Here is a 22,527-nt window from a genome sequence, read left to right on the forward strand (position 1 = left end):
TGAAATTTGCACAGATCCACTTAGTATGGAAATTGTTGGACAGGCACACAGCTGCTGGGCAAAAATAAAACTGCCCTTATGCCACCACTTGGAAATGATTACGCATTACAGTAGAGACGGTTGCGGGAAGTAATCTATCTTTTAGATCCAATTTATTGAAAATAGTATCTTGCAGTTAAAGCATTCGACAATGTCTCCATGGCCTCAAAATCCTCCTTGCCAGTGGCTGTAACTGCATATTCAAATTTCTATAGTTATGCCACCCAGACAGCATTTATAGTAATTGATTGGGAGTAATAAAAGTAAATATTAAGACTCCATCAGCAGATCATCCAAGAAAGGGACCAAGATAAGAAATGTAGGGAGAAAACGGGCTGTTTTGGTGATAATCAAATGGTAATTGGAATCTGAAGTATCTGATGGGCAGGAAAAATCACTGACCTCCTCAGTTTAATTGGAGGATATGAGCAGATGCCAACTATGAAGTCTAGTGAGATAGAGTCCCAAACAGCGGTGAAGGCATGAGAAATGGAGAGGTAGATTTGGGTATCAGCAGCATATATGCACAATCTGATGTATGGCTCAGAAAGATCTTGTTAAGATGAAGCATGTAGGTGAAAAATATGAAGGACTAAGGTTGATTCAGAGATGATTGGGCCAGGCAACAAAGAGAAGCCATTGCAGATGATTCATATAAAATTTAATTGGAATTAAGAAGGATGAGGTGAGTTACCTTGCTACAGTAATTGAAAATATTAGATCAGGGACCTTTTAGTGTTGTGGCAGAAGCAGAAACCTGATTGGTGCACTTTGAAATTCATGCAGGGAAGGCAAGCACAGAATTGACAGCAGCAGAATATTTGAACAATGGAGCATATTTGTCTGCCTCTGAAGTTATTTAACTTTGAATTATTTTTAAAATTAAAAAGGCTGGCTTATTTTTACACCTGTTTCAAAAAACCTTGTTGCTTGTATATTATGCTGAAGGTTTACTTGCCTTTCTAAGTTGTACGTCTTTAGATTGTTCAACACCTATAGGGTTAGTTTTTTTTTAATGAGTCTAACCACTGGATGAGATGTTTTTAGTTTAACTGTTGAAGAATGAGCAACATAAATGCATATGAATTGTTGTGACCTAATTAAAGTGGTAATGTTTGCTTTTTTTTTAAAAAAAAGACTGAACTACTTAACTGGCAGTACTTACACATTTTGTCCCAGAAGGAACTAATTGCAACACAAGCTATTTTATGCATCAGTTTGTTAAAACAAAATCGATTTGTGTACTGCATTTTCTAAGTTTGCCCTATTTGATTTATTCATACTTCAGGACTTCAATCTGCCAGATTTTGTTTCTGTTCTCTACTTAGTGAAAAAGGAATTCTTAAAACAATTAAGTGGCAAAAGAGCAAGTATGAGAAAAGATTATTGGGTATCATGCATACATATAAACAGATGAACGGATGGTCAAAGGAACGGTGGGCTCAGTTAGGGATAAAGAAGATCACTTTGTAAAGATGTTGATTGGAGAAGAGGTTGCTGCCAAAATAGCTTAAAGGTACAGATAAGACATAGAACAGCACAGGCACAGTCCCTTTGGCCCACCGTATCTGTGCCAACCACGATGCCAAATTAAACTAATCCCATCTGCCTGCACATAATCCATATTCTCCATTTCCTGCATGTTAGTGTGCTTGTCTAAATGCTTCTTAAGCACCACTATCGTGTCTGCTTCCACCACCTCCCCTGGCAGCATGTATGAAAAAACCTGCCCCCATACCTTTTTTAAACTTTCCCTCTCTCACCTTAAACTGTGTCTTCTAATATTTGACATTTCTACTCTGGGATAAACACTCTATCTGTCGTATCTATGCCTTTTGTAATTTTATAAACCTTGATCAGGTCTCCCCTCAGCCTCCGACGCTCCAGGGAAAACAATTCAAGTTTGTCCAACCTCTCCTCAATGCTAAAACTCTCTAATCTAGGCAGCATCATGGTGAACCTCTTCTCCAAATACTCCAAATGCAGCCTAACCAAAGTTTTTTGTACAGCTGCAATGTGACTTTCTGACTCTTGCACTCAATGCCCTGGCTATGAAGGCAAGCAAGCCATATGCTGCCTTTACCACCCTAATTATTTGTGTTGCTACTTTCAGGGGGCTATGGACTTGGACCCCAAGATTCCTCTGCATCATTGCTCCTAAGGGTTCTGCATTTTACTGTATACTTTCCCCTTACATTTGACCTCCCAAAGTGCAACACTTCACTCTTGCCCGGAATTAACTTGTCTGTCATTTCTCCACCTGCATCTGCAACTGACCTATATCCTGCTGTATCCTTTGAAAGCCTACTTCACTTTTCACAAATCCATCAATTTTGTGTCATCCACAAACTTGAAACATAGGAGCAGAATTAGGCCATTCTGCCCATCAAGTCTGCTCTGCCATTCGATTATGGCTGATTTTATTATTCCCTCTCAGCCCAATTCTCCTGCTTTCTCCCCGTAACCTTTGACGCCCTTACTAATCAAGAATCTATCAACTTCTGCTTTAAATATACCTCCATGGCCATCTGTGACAATGAGTTCCACAGATTCACCAAATCAGTCCATCTACATATCACAAACAGCAAAGGTCCCAGCACTGATCTATGTGTTCTACCGCTGGTCACAGACCTCCAGTCAGAATAACACCCCTCCACCACTAACCTCTATCTTATATGTGCAAGCCATTTTTGAATCCACCCATGAGGGACCTTGTCACATTGCCTTACTGAAGTCCATGTAGACAACATCCACTGCTCTACCCTCATCAATCATCTTTGTCACCTTAAAAAAAAAACTCAATCAAGTTTGTAAGTCGTGACCTGCCCCACACGCAGTCATTCTGACTATCCTTAATAAGCCCAAGCTTTTCCGAATGTGAGTAAATCCTAGCCCTAAGAGTCCTCTATAATAGCTTCCCTACCACTGATGTGAGGCCCACTTGCCTATAATTTCATGGATTTTCCCTATTGCCTTTAAACAAAGGAACAACATTGGCTACTATGGTCCTCTAGGACCTTGCCTGTGGCTAAAGAGGATACAAAGATCTTTGTCAAGGCCCCAGCAATCTCTTCTCTTGCCTCTCAATAACCTGGGATAGATCCCATCAGGTCCCGGTGACGTATCCACCTTGATGTTCTTCAAGACCTGACATCACCTCCTTGATCTCAACATGCCTTAGATCATTAGCATGCCCCACATCGATCTCGCTATCCTCCTTGTTCTTCTCTTTGGTGAACACCAATGCGAAGTACTTGTTTAGTACTTTGCACATATCCTATGCTCCATGCATAAATTCCCTCCTTTATCCTTGAGTGGTTCTACTATCTCCCTAGCTGCCCTATTTTTAACGTATGTATAAAATGCCTTTGCATTTTCCTTAATCCTACTTGCCAAGGACATTTCATGGACCCTTTTGGCCCTGCTAATTCCTTGCAAGAACTCTTCCCTGTTTTCTTTTACGTTCCTTTAAGGGCCCTGTCTGATTTCAGCTTCCTCAACCTTACATAGGCTTCCTTTTCCTTTTTGACTAAACTTACAAAACCTCTTGTCATCCAAGGTTCCCAAACCTTGCCATTGATCACTGAGCCTTCACAGCCTTCCAGGAGTGAGAATTCCAAAGACCTGCCAGCATCATTTCTCCTCATCACTGTCCTAAACAGACTAACTACCCTTACACTGATACTGTGATCCCTGGTTCTGGACCCTTCTATGAATTTTGTACATTTCAGTGAGGTCACCTCTCATTCTTCTAAACTCTAGAGAACAGGGGCCCGTTCTGCTCAATCTCTCCTCAGACAAGAATCACACTGGAACAAATAGAGAGAGGAAGAAAAATATAAAGTGGCAGTCTTCCAAGTAGAAAAGTCACCTGATTAGAGGAAATACATCCTTGGCTGCTGAGAAATTAGGGAGTTGAAATTGAAGTTCACACCACGATGGATTTTATGGCAGGAAAAAAGACAATAACTTCAGTCTTTATATTTAAATAGAGGAGACGTTTACTCATCCAATTATCACAGTTGGGGAAATCCAACCTAAAGCTTTAACCTTGCATTTATGTTAGTTACGGTGCTGTCTGTCTTTGTTTTAATAGCAAACTTGATGTCATGGCTTTCTATCCACCTACTAAGTTATTTAATAATGTATAGTTAGAGTCCAGAAGCAGTTGTGGGATCTAGCTACTCAAAACCTTGTCAATTTGAGTACCTGCTGATTATTCCAAAGTTTCTTGCTCAGTTGGTTTCTTAGCTAGATCTATTACTTCTATAAGCGTAAAGTTCAGCTAACAATCTTTTATGAGGAACCTTACCAAATGCTTTCTGGAAATCTATTTTAATAACAGTGATAAGCAAGCGAAGGGTATCTACTTGCACTCCTGATTTGCTTTGTGGATGGTGGACTGCCTCTGAGGAGTAAGTAGTGAATCACTTGTTCAAGGGTGTCCAGTCTCTGGTCTGATCTTGGAGCCATAGTATCTGATCCAGTTAAGTTTAAGACCCATAAGATGTTGATGATGCAAACTTTGCCCAAGCTAACAATTGGTTCAGCTAGCTCTTGAAGGCATGTTTATTTGTGGATGTTTTACTGAAAGGAAAGGCTAGATGTGTATTGGAGGTTTTTTTTATGAATGGAGCATTTGAAAGTGGTGTTGAGACTTAATGAGTTAGGACTGAAGGAAGACCCGAAAGCTAGCTGGTTGAGTTTGGTGAGTGCACTCGTAAGCTGCATTTTTTAACCATCACACTGCATCCCTACCCACCCCCCAACCACCCACTTTGGATCCTGAAGGAATTGTGAACCTGGATGGTGACAAGTCTAATACTAAAGACTACCGGGGAGAGAGTGAGGTAGAGGGAATGGCTGTGAATACATAAGTATTACAGCGTTTCCTATTTGATTTTGTAGTTGCTGCTTTGTCCCTTTAATTTGATTACTGGTACACCTAAATATTTGGATTTCTCCATTTTCCATTGATTATTTTTGCCTCCTTTATTGTTCCATTATTTTGGAACAATAAGCAAACCTCTTAGTTCTTGAAAAAAGTTTATTCAGTCAAGTGTAACAAAGAAATCAAAGTTTTCCAAGTTTATTTACTGCACAATTTATGAATGAGCTTTTGTTCTCTCATTTCATTAAACATACAGATAGAAAACATAGTTACTGTGATCAAGCATTGGATGGTTGCAATGCATCTGGTAGGGTATTCATTAGCAGAACTTTCCATTTTTTTTGGGTCATTTTTAAAGTTGACACCTCTTGCATCTGATGAAAATGATTTTAAGTTCCCATTTGTGTTAATGAATTGTTTCAATAATATGGATCCATTCACCCAAATTATGAGGCTGGTTTAGCAACAGTGGAACAATTATGGGTACACCACTTGAATTACAATTGATTGTATGGCTAAATACATAACCTTCAAGCAGAAAATTAAACTTTTCTGTTGTCTAGCAGAAATACAGTGAGAATCCATTGTCTGTGAAACTTTAATTGATAGACACAACTTGGAAAAGTTGTGCTGAGCCTAAATGGTGTTTAAATGTTACAAAAGTGTCTGAATTTTCCTTTTGCCATGATCCTTATTGGTGATTTGGGAAAACATTAGCTTGCCGTGTGCAATGGTATGGAGGGAAGGGATAGGCAAATGTTTATAGTAACATTTTAAAACCTTTTCTTTTGGCACTTTAAGAGGAAAATGTTGCCGTCTACCCTCGAGTGCTTTGTAAACCTGATCCATAAATTTCTTTCCTCTTTGGGTTCCATTTCTTTACATGCTTCACTTATTCTTCTCCTTGCCATAAATAATAAAAAGCTGTTTTAATCAGGTACCTGGAAATGGTGGGTTATCTTATGAGGAAAAGTTGGATGGGTGAGGCTTGTATCCACAGTAGTTTAGGAGAATGAAAAGTGACTTGATTGAAACATGAGAAGTTCTGCAGGGTTTTGACAGGGTGGAAATGGAGAGAATGTTTCCTCTTGAGGGAGAATTGAGAACTGGGTGTCATGTTTGGAAAAATAAGGGGTCACCTATCTAAGATGGATAAGGCAACATTTTATCCTAATGGAAATCTGCATCCACTGCCCTTTGAGGAAGTTTTCCGACGTTTTTAAGGCAGGTAGATTAATGCTTGATAAGCAGGGACATTAAAAATTAGTGGGGTAGATGGGAAGATGGAATTGAGCTGTGATCTTATTTAATGGTGGAGCAGACTAGAGGGACCAAGTGGCTTACTCCTAATTTGTAAGTTCATATATAAATTTCATATGTAAAGTTCATATGTATTTTTCAGGTATGCACTGAAACTAGTTTGTGGGAGAGTCTCATTTCTGTGCAAATAGGTATTATGAATTTTTAATTATTTCTGACTGGCGGTATTGGAATGAAAATTTTTAGTGTGTGGTTTTTTCTTTTGCACCTCTTCTAATAGGTATCTATTTCCTTTCAATAAGAAAAAGCACCCAATAAATGAAAAATAATGGTTGGGTGTAGAAAAGTGGGGGATAAAAGTTTCTATACCAGTTTTGGCTAGATGACATCTATGTCGATATTAAATGATTCCATATTAAATGAAAGCAAATGGTTAGACACTTAAGAGGCACTTCTGATAGTTGCAGTGTATTGTATACTAGCAACTTTAATTTCCCCTCATTTTGAGGGAATTTGGAAGATAATCATATGCACATGTTTAGATCTTGATGGTTTGGCTTATTATCTCATAAGGGAAAGAAAGACAGTTAATATATGTAATGAAACAATAGCATGCAAAATACAGATTCACTAAATTTTACTTGATTTGGGGAAATACACAAAAAATACAAATTTGGGATTATTATGAGTAAACTAGATTCAGATAAGATTTTAATAGAAGTGTTTAAAATTATGAAAAGAGTAGACAGATCGAGTAATGTTTTATGTGACTGAAGAGTCGAGTTTATTGTCATGTGAACAAGTAAGGTGAGGTAAGGGTAAATGAAAAACTTGCTTGCAGCAGAATTACAGGCTGGTAGGTACAGACAACACAGAATATAAATTATACAAGATGGTGAAGAGTGAGGGAAAAAGACTGTTGGGGGTGAGGGGAAGACTGTAGAGCAAAAAATGACACAATCGGAGTGTCCATGGTAGTGCAAGAGGTGGTCTGTAGTGTTCCATTGTTGAGGTAGGGTTTGGGCTGTGCAGGTCAGTTCAGGAACCTGCTGGTTGTAGGAAAGTAGCTGAAGTTACTGAACTTGGTGCTGTGGGACTTCAGGCTTCTGTACCTCCTGCCTGATGGTAACAGCGAGAAGAGGGCATGACCCGGATGGTGGGGATCCTTGTTGATAGGTGCTGCCTTCTTGAAGCAGCACCTCTTGCAGATGCTGTCAATGATGCATCCATCATGGATGGAGAGGATTTACTCTCTCCAGAGTAAAAAATATAAGGCAGAAACCTTTTACAAAGTGAGGCTGAAACATGTCCAACTGGAGTACAATTACAGAGATCGTGGGTTATATGGGTATTTGAAGGAATGGGGGAATGAATGGATTATGGTGAGAGAATGTATGTAGGTTAGAGCAGTTACATGGAGGAGAAGCAGTAACTAGGGCTAGTTGGGCTGAATGACCCATTTCCATTCTGTAATTACATCTCTTGGCTTGTCACTCTTATTTATGCTGGAAAAGAGAGAATGACGTTTGAACATCTTGTATAAGGCTTTGTCCTACAAAATGCTGGCGTATATTTGCAAAGATGGAAAATATTGCTCAGGTTATTCTTCCATTTTAATTATGTATGGATTCTTTTGGCGCAAAATTTGGTGGGGATAAAAGACTAAATTGTGTCAAAATGTTGCGGTGCTCTTCAAGGTTCTCATCTCCACATTCAATCTAATACATATTTCAGTTCTGATGATATGGCTCACATGTAGGAGAATAAACTAGAGATTTGGATTGATGTTCAAGAAAATGTAGAATGTTGATCATTCTTTCATTTAATATCTATCTTGCTGAAGCAGTAATTTTATTTGATCTGAATGAAATGTGGGTGAAAAGTAAGATTGAGCATTTCTTCTGAGTTTGAAAATGTCATCTGCTGTTCCCCTTCCACCCCTACTTGCATCAAAATTCTGAAGTATGAATTTTATTTTAGAAGATTCAGACGTCTAGATATTGCAGTCCTTGGTGTAGAATTTGAAATTCTGTTTAACTAAATTGACAGTACTCTTGTCGATGGATCTAGACCTCTTTCCAGGATTAGCAAGTTTTGATAAGAGTTGTGCCTCACTAGTATTAGGACTGATCTCCTTGCATGGTTTATCTACCATTGTGCAGGGGGAGAATAAGACCATAGCAACGAAGACAAGGGGATAGGAAACTTGAACAATGTCAAGAGGACAATTTTTAGCAATGTGAGAATGTAACTGGTAACTATAGACTTGTAAGCCCTAACATCAGTGACAGAGAAGATGCTGGAAAAAATTCTGAGGGAGATGATTAATGATCACTTGGAAAGGCAGGGAATAATCAGAGATGACCAACATAGCTTTGTCAAGGGCAGATCCTGTCTGACCAATTTGATTGAATAAATTGAAGAGGCAACAAAATGTATTGATTAGGGCATGACAGATGTGATTTACATGGACTTTAGTAAAGCCATTGACAAGGTCCCACTGATTCAAAAGGTTAGGGCCCATGGAATCCTGGGTAAGTTGGCAAACTGGATCCAAAATTGCCTTGGCAATGGGAGATAGTGGATGATGGTAGGGAGTTGTTTTTGTGCTTGGATGCCTTTGACTTGTGATGTCCCACAAGGATTGATGCTGGGACCCTTGCTGTTTATAATATACGTGAATAAATTGGATGTAGATGTGAGAGTCAATATCAGTAAGTTTATGGACCACACAAAGATTGGCAGAGTTATTGATTGCAGTCTTAAACACAAGAGAAATACTGATGTGTTGGTGAAATGGGCTGAAAAATGGCAGATGGAGTTTAATTCAGATAAAAGTGAGGTGATGCATTATTGAGAGCACTATTGAGGTTAGGACATACACCATGAATCATAGGGTCTTATGGAGTATGGAGGAGTAAAGGGATCCTGGAGTATGTGCATAGGTCCTTGAAGGTGGCTATGCAGGTAATAAAGTGGATAGGAAGGTATATGGGATACTGGCCTTCATTAGTTGGGGCATTAAATATGGAAGTAGGATGGTTATGCTCCAACTTTATAAAACTTTGTCAAACCTCAGCAGGAGCACTGTGCAGTTCTGGTCACCAAGGTAAAGGAAGGATATGATAGCACCGGAAACAGTGCAGCGGAGATTCACCAAAATGTTGCCTGGGATGGAGCAGTTTGGTTGAGAGGAGAGACCGGAAAAGCTAGGTCTGTTCTGCCTGGAGAAGCAGAGGTTAAGAGGGGATGTGATTGATGTATATAAAATTGAAGGGTATAGATAGTAGACTGCAGGAAGCTTTTCCCCACATCAGAGGTAGATAAGACGAGAGGACATGGGTTTAGAGCAACAGATTTAAAGGGGATATGAGGGGGAACACCTTCACCCAGAGAGTGATAAGTATCTAGAATGCACTGCCTGAGAGAATGGTTGAAGCTGAGTCACTGACAGCATTTAGGAAGTGTCTAGATGAGTACTTTAATTGCTTAGGCATCGGGGCCTATGGACCAGGTGCTGGGCAATGGGATTAACAGAAGTGTGCTGACTGGTTGGCATGGATGAGTTGGACCAAATGGCCTGTTTCCATGTTGTACAATTCTATGAATTCTGGGAAGCAGTGGTTTTGGACTATAGATGCTAATTGCATTATAGTAAAGGGTTTATTCTGTAAATTTCAGAATTTTTCTGATTTGTATTTTTAACTCATGAAATATGTGTGGGAGACAGCTGCAAAATAGGACGAAATTAACAAATGTTGGGTCTGCTTTTGAGAGATAGTGTTTAGAGAACTGTACTTAATGTACTGACTGATGTAAGGGTAATGGGATTGGGCAGTCCTTTGGTGATGTAATTTATGTTAAGTTCTGGTGGTGATTCCTCAGCTGTCTTTTGGGATTGAGAATGATGTGCTTGCATTTTAGTTCTGTATGTTCTGAGGTCACTGTGGCACCCGCAGATTCTGTGAGGGTATGAAGTACTTGGAGGTATAGTTGGATAGTTTGGGAGATGGCACACTCCTTTGGCCATTCATGCCGCTTTTTGCTCCAGATACCATCGTTTTCAGTGCCATCCTGAATGCTGCTGCTTCACTTGGAGCCATCATGGGGCAGGAAATCCCAGAAGTCAGTGGGGGTATGATAGTTTTGAAAACATTCCTTGAAGTCACTTGTTTGACCACAGCTGAAATATTGTGTATTTCTGTTACGTGGAGTGATTGGAGAAGGTGGTGTTGTCTGATAAGAAGACACCCCATAGAAGTACGTAAAATAATGACAGGTTTTGCTGGAGCAAGTAGGAAGAAACTTTTCCTTTGACCAGGCTTTGGCAACCAGTGATAATGAAGTTAGCATTATTGATGGAAAAAATACAGCGTTGCTGAGATCTGAAACTGCCTGAAAAGGGGTTGAAAACCATTTCAATTGTAACTTTCAAATGGTAGTTGTTCATATAGTTGAAGGACAAATTACCAAAGGAGAAAAGGCTAAAACGTCAGAATAAATTGGGCAGTTCATGTGAAGAGGCCTACAGCAAAGGTAATAGTTGATTAGCTATAAAACTCCCTGATCAAGGCTGACATTCTGGGGTAGTATTAGCTTTTGCATTGTGGGAGGTGCTATCCTTTACATTAATTTTTAAGATTCTCTCTGCCTGTTGTGGCGATTCAAGCAGGTGAAATCCATGATGTTATTTGAGGAAGGTTAGTGTTCTTGTGTCTTTTCTGTCATTTACTTTCCCCAACGAATGCTGCTGAAATTAAATTAGTTGATCATTCATCTCATTGCTATTTGTGGAACCTTGCTTTATCCAAATTTGCCAGATTTGTTAATATAGTTACTCTTTGTCATGGAGTCAAAACAAAATATGTGAGGCTCTCTGGGACATTTGTATGGTAAGATGGTGTACATATAACATGCATTTTTTTTTTGTTTTTAAAAACTAGAGTGCACTATTTTCTCAGTTAAATTATTCTACTTTTTCACTTAATTGCTTCCATATCAGTTGATAATTACTAATTTCTGCTATTTCAACTTCTGCTTGGAGGTTAAATAAAGTGCAATGTCCACTTTTGTCAGTCGTTGTTTGGCCACTTTTAAAATTTTAAACATATTAACATAGTTTGTTTCTGGCACTTAGCCTTATAAAATAGTGGATCAAATTTTATTTGTCTAGTTACTTATATAACTGTATTGCTATGAGTTGTGTGAACTTTGCTCTTTAGAGGTAAAACTGACACTTCTAATCAAAATAGGAACGATCTGCTTGTGATGCCATAAGTTTTATAATCAGTTTATTTAATTTGCCTCCTACATATTCAAGAGCAGCTTCATAATTGAAGTCAAGGAAGCCAAATTGAGCTCTAAGATTTTCAAATGTTAATACTGTGTAAATGGACCTAACAAAGCTGAGATTGAGACACTTTTGCAGGATTTAATGTTGGTGTATTTAATGTCCTAGTTTCTAACACAAAATAAATTTGACTGAAGGAGGTCATGGTATGATGACTATACTATCCACAAAAGAACTTAACACTGTCAGAGTTTCAGTACCCACAAATTAACAAGTTACCTTCTTTGAAATATTGCAACCAGTATTTCATCTACTTCACTTGAATGTGGTATACATTGCATAAATTCTGAAATATGACTGTCTTTGAATTGAAGCTTATTGAACAACCTTACTGGTTTTTATTCCTGTGTTGTTCTGAACTAATAATTGCAGCAGCAAAACAATGGGTGAGGAGAAGTTAATAATTCTGTTGATGTGGGAGCATGTTATATGTTAGTGGATCTGGTGTTGGGAAATAAGCCTGGCCAGGTAACTGACCTTTCAGTGGGAGAACAGTTGGGGAACAGTGACCAAAACTCCTTAAGGTTTAAGATAGCTATAAATTAGGTTAAGTATGGACCTTGCGGGAGAGTATTAAATTGGAGCAGGGCAAATTACAAGAGTATTGGGCAGGAACTAGGGAGAGTTAATTGGGAACAGCTGTTTTTGGGTTAGTCCATATCTGACATGTGGATGGTGTTTAAAGACCAACTGCACAGAGTACAGGACAGGTATGCTCCAGTAAGAAGGAAGGACAAGGCTGGCAAGGTAAGGGAACCTTGGATGTTGAGACAGCTGGTGAATTTAGTCAAGAAGAAAAAGGAAGTGAATGTAAAGTTTAGGAAGCTAAAATCAAACAGAGCCCTTGAGGATTATAAAGAAGCTAGAAAAGAACTCGAGGGAATTAGGAGAGCCAGGAGGGGCCATGAAAAGTCCTTGGCAAGTAGGATTAAAGAGAATCATAAGGCATTCTGTACGTACATCAAGAGCAAGAGGATAACTAGGGAGAGGATAGGACCACTGAAGGATAAAGGAGAGAACATGTGCTTGGAAGTGGAGGATGTGGGAGAGGTCCGAAACGAGTACATTGCATCAGTATTTACCAACGAGAAGGACACGGAGGATAGGGAGATCAGTGTAGAGCGCGCTAATATGCTAGGGCATTTTGAAATAAGAAGGTAGTGTTGTGTCTCTTAAGGTGGATAAGTCCCCAGGGCCTGATGGGATATACCCCAGGTTATTGAGAGGGGCAAAAGATGAGATTGCTGGGGCCTTGACCTAGATCTTCGTGTGCTCTCTAGCCACAGGCAAGGTCCAGGAGGACTGGTGAGAAGCTGATGTTCCATTATTCAAGAAGGGAAATGGGGATAATCCTGGAAACTATAGACCAGTGAGTCTCACATCAGTGGTAGGGAAGCTATTGGAGACGATTCTTGGGGATAGGATTTATGAACAATTGGAAAACCATGGCCTAATTAGGGACAGTCAGCATGGCTTTGTGCAGGACAAGTCGTGTCTTACTAACTTGATTTAGTTTTTCGAGAAGTTGACAAAGGTGATTGATGAAGATAGAGCTGTGGATGTTGTCTATGTGGATTTTAGTAAGGTGTTTGATTAGGTCTGTTATGGTAGGTTCATCCAGAAGATTAAAATCATGGGATCAACAGTGGCTTGACCCTTTGGATTCAGAATTGGCTTGCCCATAGAAGACAGAGGGCAGTGATCGATGGGACTTGTTCTGGCTGGATGTCCCTGACCAGTGGTGTTCCGCAGGGATCCGTACTGGGACCTCTGCTGTTTGTGATATATATATAAATGACCCGGATGAAAATGTAGATGGGTGGGTTAGTAAGTTCACAAATGATGCCACATAGATGCCATGGCCAAGAAAGCTCACCGGTGCCTCTACTTCCTCAGGAGGCTAAAGAAATTTTGTTTGTCCCCTTTGACTCTCACCAACTTTTACTGATGCACCATAGAAAGCATCCTATCTGGATGCATCACCGCTTGGTACGGCAACTGCTCTGCCCAGGACCGCAAGAAGCTGCAGAGAGTTGTGGACACAGGCCAGCGCATCACGGACACCAACCTCCCCTCCTTGGACTCTGTCTTTACCTCTCGTTGTCTTTGTGTAGCAGCCAGCATAATCAAAGACCCCACCCACCTGGGGCATTCTCTCTTCTCTCCTCTTCCATCAGGTAGAAGATACAGGAGCCTGAGGGCACGTACCACCAGACAAGGACAGCTTCTACCCCACTGTGATAAGATTATTGAACGGTTCCCTTATACAGTGAGATGGACTATGACCTCACGATCTACCACCTTGTGACCTTGCGCCTCATTGCACTGCACTTTCTCTGTAGCTGTGACACTTTACTCTGTACTGTTATTGTTTTTTACCTGTACTACATCAACGCACTCTGTACTAACTCAATGTAACTGCACTGTTTAATGAATTGATCTGTACAATCGGTTTGTAAGACAAGCTTTTCACTGTACCTCGGTACAAGTGACAATAATAAACCAATACCAATGACAGAAAGATCGGTAGAGTGTGGACAGTGCAGAAGATTGCCAAAGGATACAGTTGGATATAGATGAGTTGCTGATATGAGCGGAGGAATGGCAGATGGAGTTTAATCTGGCCAAATGTGAAGTGTTGTGCTTTGGAAGATCAAATGTAATGGGACCGTACGCTGTTAATGGCGAGACTTTAACTGTGTTGATGTACAGAGGAATCTTGGAGTCCAAGTCCAAGAAAGTAGCTGCATGGATTGATAGGGTGGTAAAGAAGGCATATGGAATGCTTGCCTTTATTAGTCGAGGCATTGAGTTCAAGAGTTGGGAAGTTGCAGCTTTATAAACTCTAATTAGGCCGCATCTGCAGTATTGCATTCAGCTCTGGTCGCTCCATTATAAGAAGGATGTGGAGGTTTTGGAGGGGTGCAGAAGAGATTTACCACGATGCTGCCTGGATTAGCAGTCATGTGCTATAAGGAGAGGTTGGACAAATTTGGGTTGTTTTCTCTGGCGCAGGGGAGGCTGAGGGGAGACCTGCTAGAGGATTATGAGAGGCATAGATAGAGTAGACAGCTAGTAAGTTTTCCCTGGGGTTGAAATATCTAATAATAGAGGGCATGCATTTAAAGTGAGAGGGGTAAGTTCAAAGGAGATGTGTGGGGCAAGTTATTTTTACACTGTGATGGGTTCCTGGAATGTCCTGCAAAAGGGATGGTGGTGGAAGCAAACACATAGAGATGTTTAAAGAGGCTCTTAGATTGGCACATGAATGTGCAGAGAATGGAGAGATATGGATATTGTGTAGGCAGAAGGGATTAGTTTAGTTAGGCATTTAATTACTAGTTTAATTAGTTCAGCACAACATCGTGGGCTGTAGGGTCTGTTCCTGTGCTGTACTGTTCCATATTCTAAAAATGCCTCAGCTTTTTGAATTGACCTGCAACAGAGCAGAAAATATCCAAATTGTTATGTGGTTATATAATGCAGTTCTGTTATGATTATTTCCAAAAGAAAAACATTTCCTCACACTTGGACACGTTTTCTTTTCTACCAATATACATGCATGGAATTTGTTATTTGGTCTCTAGAAGCCTGATTAAATACTATAACTTCATCCACTCAGTTGTAACTATATACAGTGGCATGCAAAAGTTTGGGCACCCCTGGTCAAAATTTCTGTTACTGTGAATAGTTAAGTGAGTAGAAGATGAACTGATCTCCAAAAGTCATAAAGTTAAAGATGAAACATTCTTTTCAACATTTTAAGCAAGATTAGTGTATTATTTTTGTTTTGTACAATTTTAGAGTGAAAAAAGGTAAGGAGCACCATGCAAAAGTTTGGGCACCCCAAGAGATTTGAGCTCTCAGTTAACTTTTACCAAGGTCTCAGATCTTCATTAGCTTGTTAGGGCTATGGCTTGTTCACAGTCATCGTTAGGAAAGGCCAGGTGATGCAAATTTCAAAGCTTTATAAATACCCTGACTCCTCAAACCTTGTCCCAACAATCAGCAGCCATGGGCTCCTCTAAGCAGCTGCCTAGCACTCTGAAAATTAAAATAAATGATGCCCACAAAGCAGGAGAAGGCTATAAGAAGATAGCAAAGCGTTTTCAGGTAGCTGTTTCCTCAGTTCGTAATGTAATTAAGAAACGGCAGTTAACAGGAAAGGTGGAGGTCAAGTTGAGGTCTGGAAGACCAAGAAAACTTCCTGAGAGAACTGCTCGTAGGATTGCTAGAAAGGCAAATCAAAACCCCCGTTTGACTGCAAAAGACCTTCAGGAAGATTTAGCAGACTCTGGAGTGGTGGTGCACTGTTCTACTGTGCAGTGACACCTGCACAAATATGACCTTCGTGGAAGAGTCATCAGAAGAAAACCTTTCCTGCGTCCTCACCACAAAATTCAGCGTCAGAAATTTGCAAAGGAACATCTAAACAAGCCTGATGAATTTTGGAAACAAGTCCTATGGACTGATGAAGTTAAAATAGAACTTTTTGCCGCAATGAGCAAAGGTATGTTTGGAGAAAAAAGGGTGCAGAATTTCATGAAAAGAACACCTCTCCAACTGTTAAGCACAGGGGTGGATCAGTCATGCTTTGGGCTTGTGTCGCAGCCAGTGGCACGGGGAACATTTCACTGGTAGAGGGAAGAATGAATTCAATTAAACACCAACAAATTCTGGAAGCAAACATCACACCATCTGTAAAAAAGCTGAAGATGAAAAGAGGATGGCTTCTACAACAGGATAACGATCCTAAACACACCTCAAAATCCACAACGGACTACCTCAAGAGGCACAAGCTGAAGGTTTTGCCATGGCCCTCACAGTCCCCCGACCTAAAAATCATCGAAAATCTGTGGATAGACCTCAAAAGAGCAGTGCATGCAAGACGGCCCAAGAATCTCACAGAACTAGAAGCCTTTTGCAAGGAAGAATGGGTGAAAATCCCCCAAACAAGAATTGAAAGACTCTTAGCTGGTTACAGCAAGCATTCACAAACTGTGATACTTGCCAAAGGGGGTGTTACTAAGTATTGACCATGCAGGGTGCCCAAACTTTTGCTTCGGGCCCTTTTCCTTATTTGTTATTTTGAAACTGTAAAAGATGGAAGTAAAAAAGTAATCTTGCTTAAAATATTAAAGAAATGTGTCATCTTTAACTTCATGCCTTTTGGAAATCATGTCATCTTTTACTGGCTTAGCTATTCACAGTAACAGAAATTTTGACCAGGGGTGCCCAAATTTTTGCATGCCACTGTACATTGAAACTTCTCATACAAAACCAAATTAATTGGTAATTTGGAGTGATCACAAGATGTCATTCTGGAATTACTTTTGGTTTTGGAATTGGTTTATTATTGTTGTCACTTTCATAATAATAAATGGTGCATTGGAGGCTGCTGAGGTGGGTAGTGACATACCAGTCCCCTTCTGTTCAAAATGTCATCAACAAAGTGCAAAAATTTGAATTGACAACGTTTAAGCAAGATTTCTAAATGCTGCTTTACACTGGCCTTTCAATAATGCTTTCTTTTGACATTTCTGAGACAAAGGTATTCATGTCATAGTCAAAAAAGTAATGAGGTAACAACAAACGTCTAATCTTTTGTCTCTTGAATGTATCTCAGATTTGTAAGTATTTACATCACCTTAGTTATTCTGTATAGGTATTAAGGATGAATTTTTGCACAAGATACTTTCTTCAAGATGAATGAACATAGCCCTTGATTAATTGAAATAACGGGATACTATCAACTGATTCAACAATAGCACACAGCTTGTATTGTAACTTATTCAGTATAAAATGCTTGCCAGAAGTCTTAATACTCTGGTCACTATGGCATCTGTACTGGGGAAAGCAGGACAGGATTCACTGGCTCAGGCTGAGACTACTCTTCTGGCATACAGAATAGCAAGAGTTGTAGGTAAAGCCTTGAGCTAAATAATATGGGAAGGGGCAGAAGGTTTAGGTTAGACTTGTAGAAATTTACAGCATGCGAGTGAAGGGAAGCTTGCCAGTGATGGTATCCCTATGAGCGTGCTGCTCTCTTTCTTGGTAGTAGAGGTAGCAGGTTTTGGATTTGTTGTTTGAGTAGCCTGGGCGATTAAATGCAGTGCATTTTGTGGATGTTACTTACTTGTAGTAGAGGGTATGGATTTTTAGGGTAGTGGATGGGGCAATGTAGTGCCAAACAGTATGATGGAGGATGTCCTCTAGATCTAGATTGGACTTGGTCCTTGTGGAGACAGTACGGGGGTCAGTTCTACCAATTTTATCTTGGATAGATGAATATGCCACAGGTAGATTAATCTTTCTTGTTACTTCCCTCACTCCCTCCTGTAAATGCAGCCCTTCAGGACACACTCAATGGTGATGCTACCAAGCATGCTTGGTGTTTGACATTAAAGTCTCCCACCCAGTATAAATGCAATGCTAGTTGCAAGTGTTGCTCAACATTGATTCATCTGAGGGAGGATTGTAGGTGCTAAGCGGGAAGAACTTTCTCTGCTCATTCTTGATGCTGTGAGAATTCATGGGGTCTGGAGCCAATATTGAGACTGCAAGGGCTACTCCTTTCTACTGGTATACCACTGTGCTCCATCTCTGGCCATCTTTTCTGCCTGTGAGATGACATTACTGAGGGATTGTAATGAGGATATCTGATACATTGTCTGTTGAGATACAATTCTGTGAATATCATATTTCAGGCTGTTGATTGACAGGTCTGTGGCACAGCCCTCCCAATTTAGAACTAGTCCCCAAATGTTTGTGACAAGCATTTGCAAGGTTAAATGGGCTGGGACAACTTTGCTGTGTCCAAATACCTAGGTTGATGCCAGGTGGTTTATGTGGTTCCATTGTTTCTCTATCTGAATGTAGTGATGCTTGCTTGGCTGTTTCAGAGAACACCTAAGGGTCAATCATACAAGGTGGATTGAGAGTTGCATATAGGCCAGATCTGTTACGGATGGCAGAATTATTCCCAAGGGACATTAGTGAACCAGATACTTGTTATTGTGTTCTGCTTCTTCCTATTAGCAGAATTTACATTCCACTGAAAATTTGAGTGAAAAGACCCTTGTTTTTGGGTATTCAAAGTTTGGGATCTTTCACTTAAGGTGATAAATTCATTAGTAATTGCTTTGTACTTATTGGCAAGAATAAAAGTTGGGGCCATAAGTGAAAACAAAATGCTCTGACAATTCACTGCATTGGAATTGGAATGGTGTAGGAGGCCATAGGCACAAAGGTCAAAATGGGATGGAGAATTAAAATGGACTGAACGGAGATGTTCCACAAAGATAGTTGTTTAATCTGAGTTTGGTTTCCCCAGTGTAAAAGAGAGTGCCAAATGTAGTGAACAAGTAAATCACTGTCATTTGTCAAAATGAAAGTGATCATAAATGCTGCTCTCTGCCTTTTTAGCCTGCTGTGGAATAAAGCAAATTAAGATAGGAGGTACAATAGGGGGAGTCAATAACCATTCAGAAGTAATTAGATTTTGTAGTTTTCTACCACAATGAGTAGGTTAGCTCCTGTTGCATTCGAGAAATGAAATATGCGGGAGCAGCTCCTAAAGATGTCAACCTGACTGAGCATAGGACTTGAAATCAAGACAACTTTTGACCATAGGGACAGTTATGGAATCCGGGAAAAACTGAAATCACGACTGTTGAGGAGAGAACGTCTTGGTGGTTGGAATCACACAGAGGAAAGTGGTTATGATTTTTCGAGGTTCGTGATCACTGCAAGAGTTCCTTGGGGCATGTTCCTGTACCCATCTTCAACTGTTACATTAATGGCTTTTTTTAAAAATAAGATCAGAGTGCAAGCAGCTGGACCTAGACAACGTTAAGTCATGGACAGATAAGTGTCAACTAATATTCATGCCATAGAAGCTCTGAGTAAGAGAGAGTCATTGTTAGATGGTTAGGCTGGAAATTCATATGGACTATTCACATTAATGATGTGAGAAGAGCAGGTTAGAGGCCTGACAGAGCTTTTCCATCGTCTACGTTTTTCATAGACTCTAGTTACACCGATCTATCAATTCCCAAAGAGCTTAATAATAATATCCCCAGTAGTGTGTTAACATCAAAGCTGCACCCTAATTTTGTACCTCAAGTTAAGTTTTATTGATGTGTATGGTATTGTTGCATTACACACTTTTTCTGCTGGTGTTTCTTGCACTATAAAAGAGACAATATAATTGAAAATAGATGCACATCTGTACATTGCTATAAAGGTGGCTCAAATATTTGATACATTGCCATAGAGGTGGCCCAAACAGATTGCTACAGTATCATTTGCTGTATTGAATAAAATGCAATTTTAAGTAGTTTAGAACATGATTCAGTAACATGCAGCCTTGAGCTTGAATGTGACTCTTTGATGTCAAATACTTAAAGCAATTTTATAAATATTTTACTGTGTGACAACTGTTCATATTTTTATTTGCAAGTCTTGTGACTCTGCTTTGAATGAACAAAAGAGCTTTAGCCAAACTATCTCATTGGCTGGAAACTATTTTTGGTCCAGTATATTTTTCTAGGTTCTAGGGTATGTATTTATGAATAATTAGCCATGAATCAAATCTTTAGCAACAGGTCTGATAGGAAAGCCAGTTTCTGTACTGCATTGCCTGCAGCACTCCCACAAAGGGACATTGCTCAAGCAGTCGTCTGTATTGTTTTGGCCTTGCATAAGCCCTTAGAGTTTCCATGGTGAGAGTTTTTGAACCAATGAGATTTTTTTAAATGAGAAAATAAATTTAAATTAACATCCTAATACAGTAGATTTTCCATCTTATTCTATTCATTCATGAGATGCGGACATCACTGGCAAAGCTGCTATTCATTATCCACTTCTGCCTTCTTGAAGTGTTCAGAGCGCAAGCAGTTAAGAGTTTCATATGTTGTCAGAAGTAAGTCAGAACAGTTAAGGGTGGCATATATCCTTACCAGAAGGATGTTGGTAAACTAAGTGTTGATAGAACAAGCTGGTAGTTTTACGGTAACCCTTAATTATTCTGGCATTTATTCCAGCTTTATTTGCTTAATTTAAATTCTCTATCTGCCTCTGCTTACTAATTCAGTACATGACTACACCAGTATTAACATTATTGCAAATAGGAGATATGGAAAAAATTTTATTTTAAAAGTGTAGAAAATGGCGTGCGCGTACATACAGTCCTTTTAAATTGTGAAAATTAGAGGCTTGCTGCTGTACATTTGAAACTGTTGAATTCAAGCTATTGTTTAAGGTGGGCATCTAATGTAAACTTGATTATTAAATACAACTACAAGGGCTCCCCGGGTTATGAATGACCTGACTAATGGAAATCTGACTTTACGCAAATTCTTCCATACATTTTTAAAGCATTTTTCAAACTAGTAGTAATAATAAAATGTTTCATGTTATTCATAAATGACTAGTTATAGTATATATTTAGTTTAATTATGCATAGTGTTAGGCTGATTATTTCATGAAATGAAAGAAATACAGCAAGTGTATGTAGAGCGATACGATATGTAGCAGTGGAGGCTACCTCATTAACTATATTTAAGACATAGATTTTTGCATAGTAGGGGAAGTGAGGGTTATGGGGAAAAGGCAGGTAGATGGATCTGAGTCCACGGCCAGATCAGCCATGATCTTATTGAATGGCGGAGCAGGTTCAACAGGCTGGATGGTCTACTCCTGCTCCTATTTCTTATGTTCTTATGATATGGGTTACTATCAAAAACTAACATTTCTGACTTGTGGAGAAATTGGCTTACGGATAGTTCTCAGGGAAGGAATGCTTACTTAACCCAGAGATTGCCTATGGTCTTGTCAATTTTGCAAGCTTGTTGATAATACATGCTACTTGCTGCAACCACTTTCCTGTAAACAATATCCTATATGTTGCTATTAATGTCTTGTCTTGAATCCACAATTGGAACATGTGATCTTAATTTCTTTACACCAAACAAATAAAAGATAGAAGCAAAACAACAAATAGAACACTCATTGTGAATTTTTGGTATAATTCAGAGACCTTGAAGGTGTTGAGGAAATTCTGTTTTATCTAATATGCTATAAACAGTCCAGAGATTTTAATATATTTCCATATGAACTGGCTAAAAACTAGTATTTTAAAAGTATGCTTTGCCTTTTAGAACTACACAGAAACTGAAGAAACAGAAACTGTTGAAGAAGAAGGATTCATGAGCATTGCACCACTTCTACAGGCCCATCATGCCATGGAAAAGATGGAAGAGTTTGTCCACAAGGTAAATCTAAGTAAAAATTACCTTTCTGAAAAAATAACTGGCAGATGAAAAGTTTTTTAAAAATTGCTTTTTAAATAGCAAAAACAATCATTACAGTATAATATTATTTTTATTAATATCTCGAGTATAATGTAAATTTAAATTAATTTTCAGCTTAATGAGAGATTTCTAGTTCTGTTTCAGATCATGTTACTGTAGAACTTTATAGAAAAAATAATTTTACGTAAGTTGAAATTTTGTTTTGGTGCAATTTACAGGTATTGATTAGCTCATAATTTATAAGCAGTCTGCTACAATTTAACATCAGTGAAAATGTGGAGTTGGTCTTAATATTTTCAGCACTCCTGAATCCAGTCCATGTATTGTTTTTATTTTCAACAAGAACCTGACCACCTACCCACCTTGATATTCCATGAATTGCCATTGCTTAATCCCTCACCATCATTGTCTTGAGGAGGAGTCACTTTTAACCAGAAACTAATGAGACTGGCTGCATGGATATTGTTTCTCCAGTACCAGGTGATCCTGAGCATTCTGTAGTTGTGCCTCATCTCTTTTCTCCCTCAAAGCCTTTCCATCATGTATCCAGTACTGTCTGTTGACCTGGTTCAGTGCAGAACCCAAGATAACACTGCTAGACTATGGATTATGAGGAGAGACTAAGGGAGCTAGGGCTTTACTCATTGGAGAGAAGGAGGATGAGGGGAGACATG

At 39.3% G+C, this 22,527-nt stretch overlaps 1 protein-coding gene across 1 annotated transcript in view; it reads left to right on the top strand.

Moving 5' to 3' along the window:
• Window positions 1-22,527, top strand: part of LOC127578581 (adiponectin receptor protein 2-like) — a 59,345-nt gene that overhangs the window by 18,611 nt on the left and 18,207 nt on the right. Inside the window, exon 3 of the mRNA XM_052030729.1 lies at window positions 21,701-21,814. Coding sequence (XP_051886689.1) covers window positions 21,701-21,814 — 114 coding nt within the window. The remainder of the gene's footprint in view (window positions 1-21,700; window positions 21,815-22,527) is intronic.

The sequence above is a fragment of the Pristis pectinata genome, chromosome 15, assembly GCF_009764475.1.
Source record: "Pristis pectinata isolate sPriPec2 chromosome 15, sPriPec2.1.pri, whole genome shotgun sequence".
Classification (NCBI taxonomy): domain Eukaryota; kingdom Metazoa; phylum Chordata; class Chondrichthyes; order Rhinopristiformes; family Pristidae; genus Pristis; species Pristis pectinata.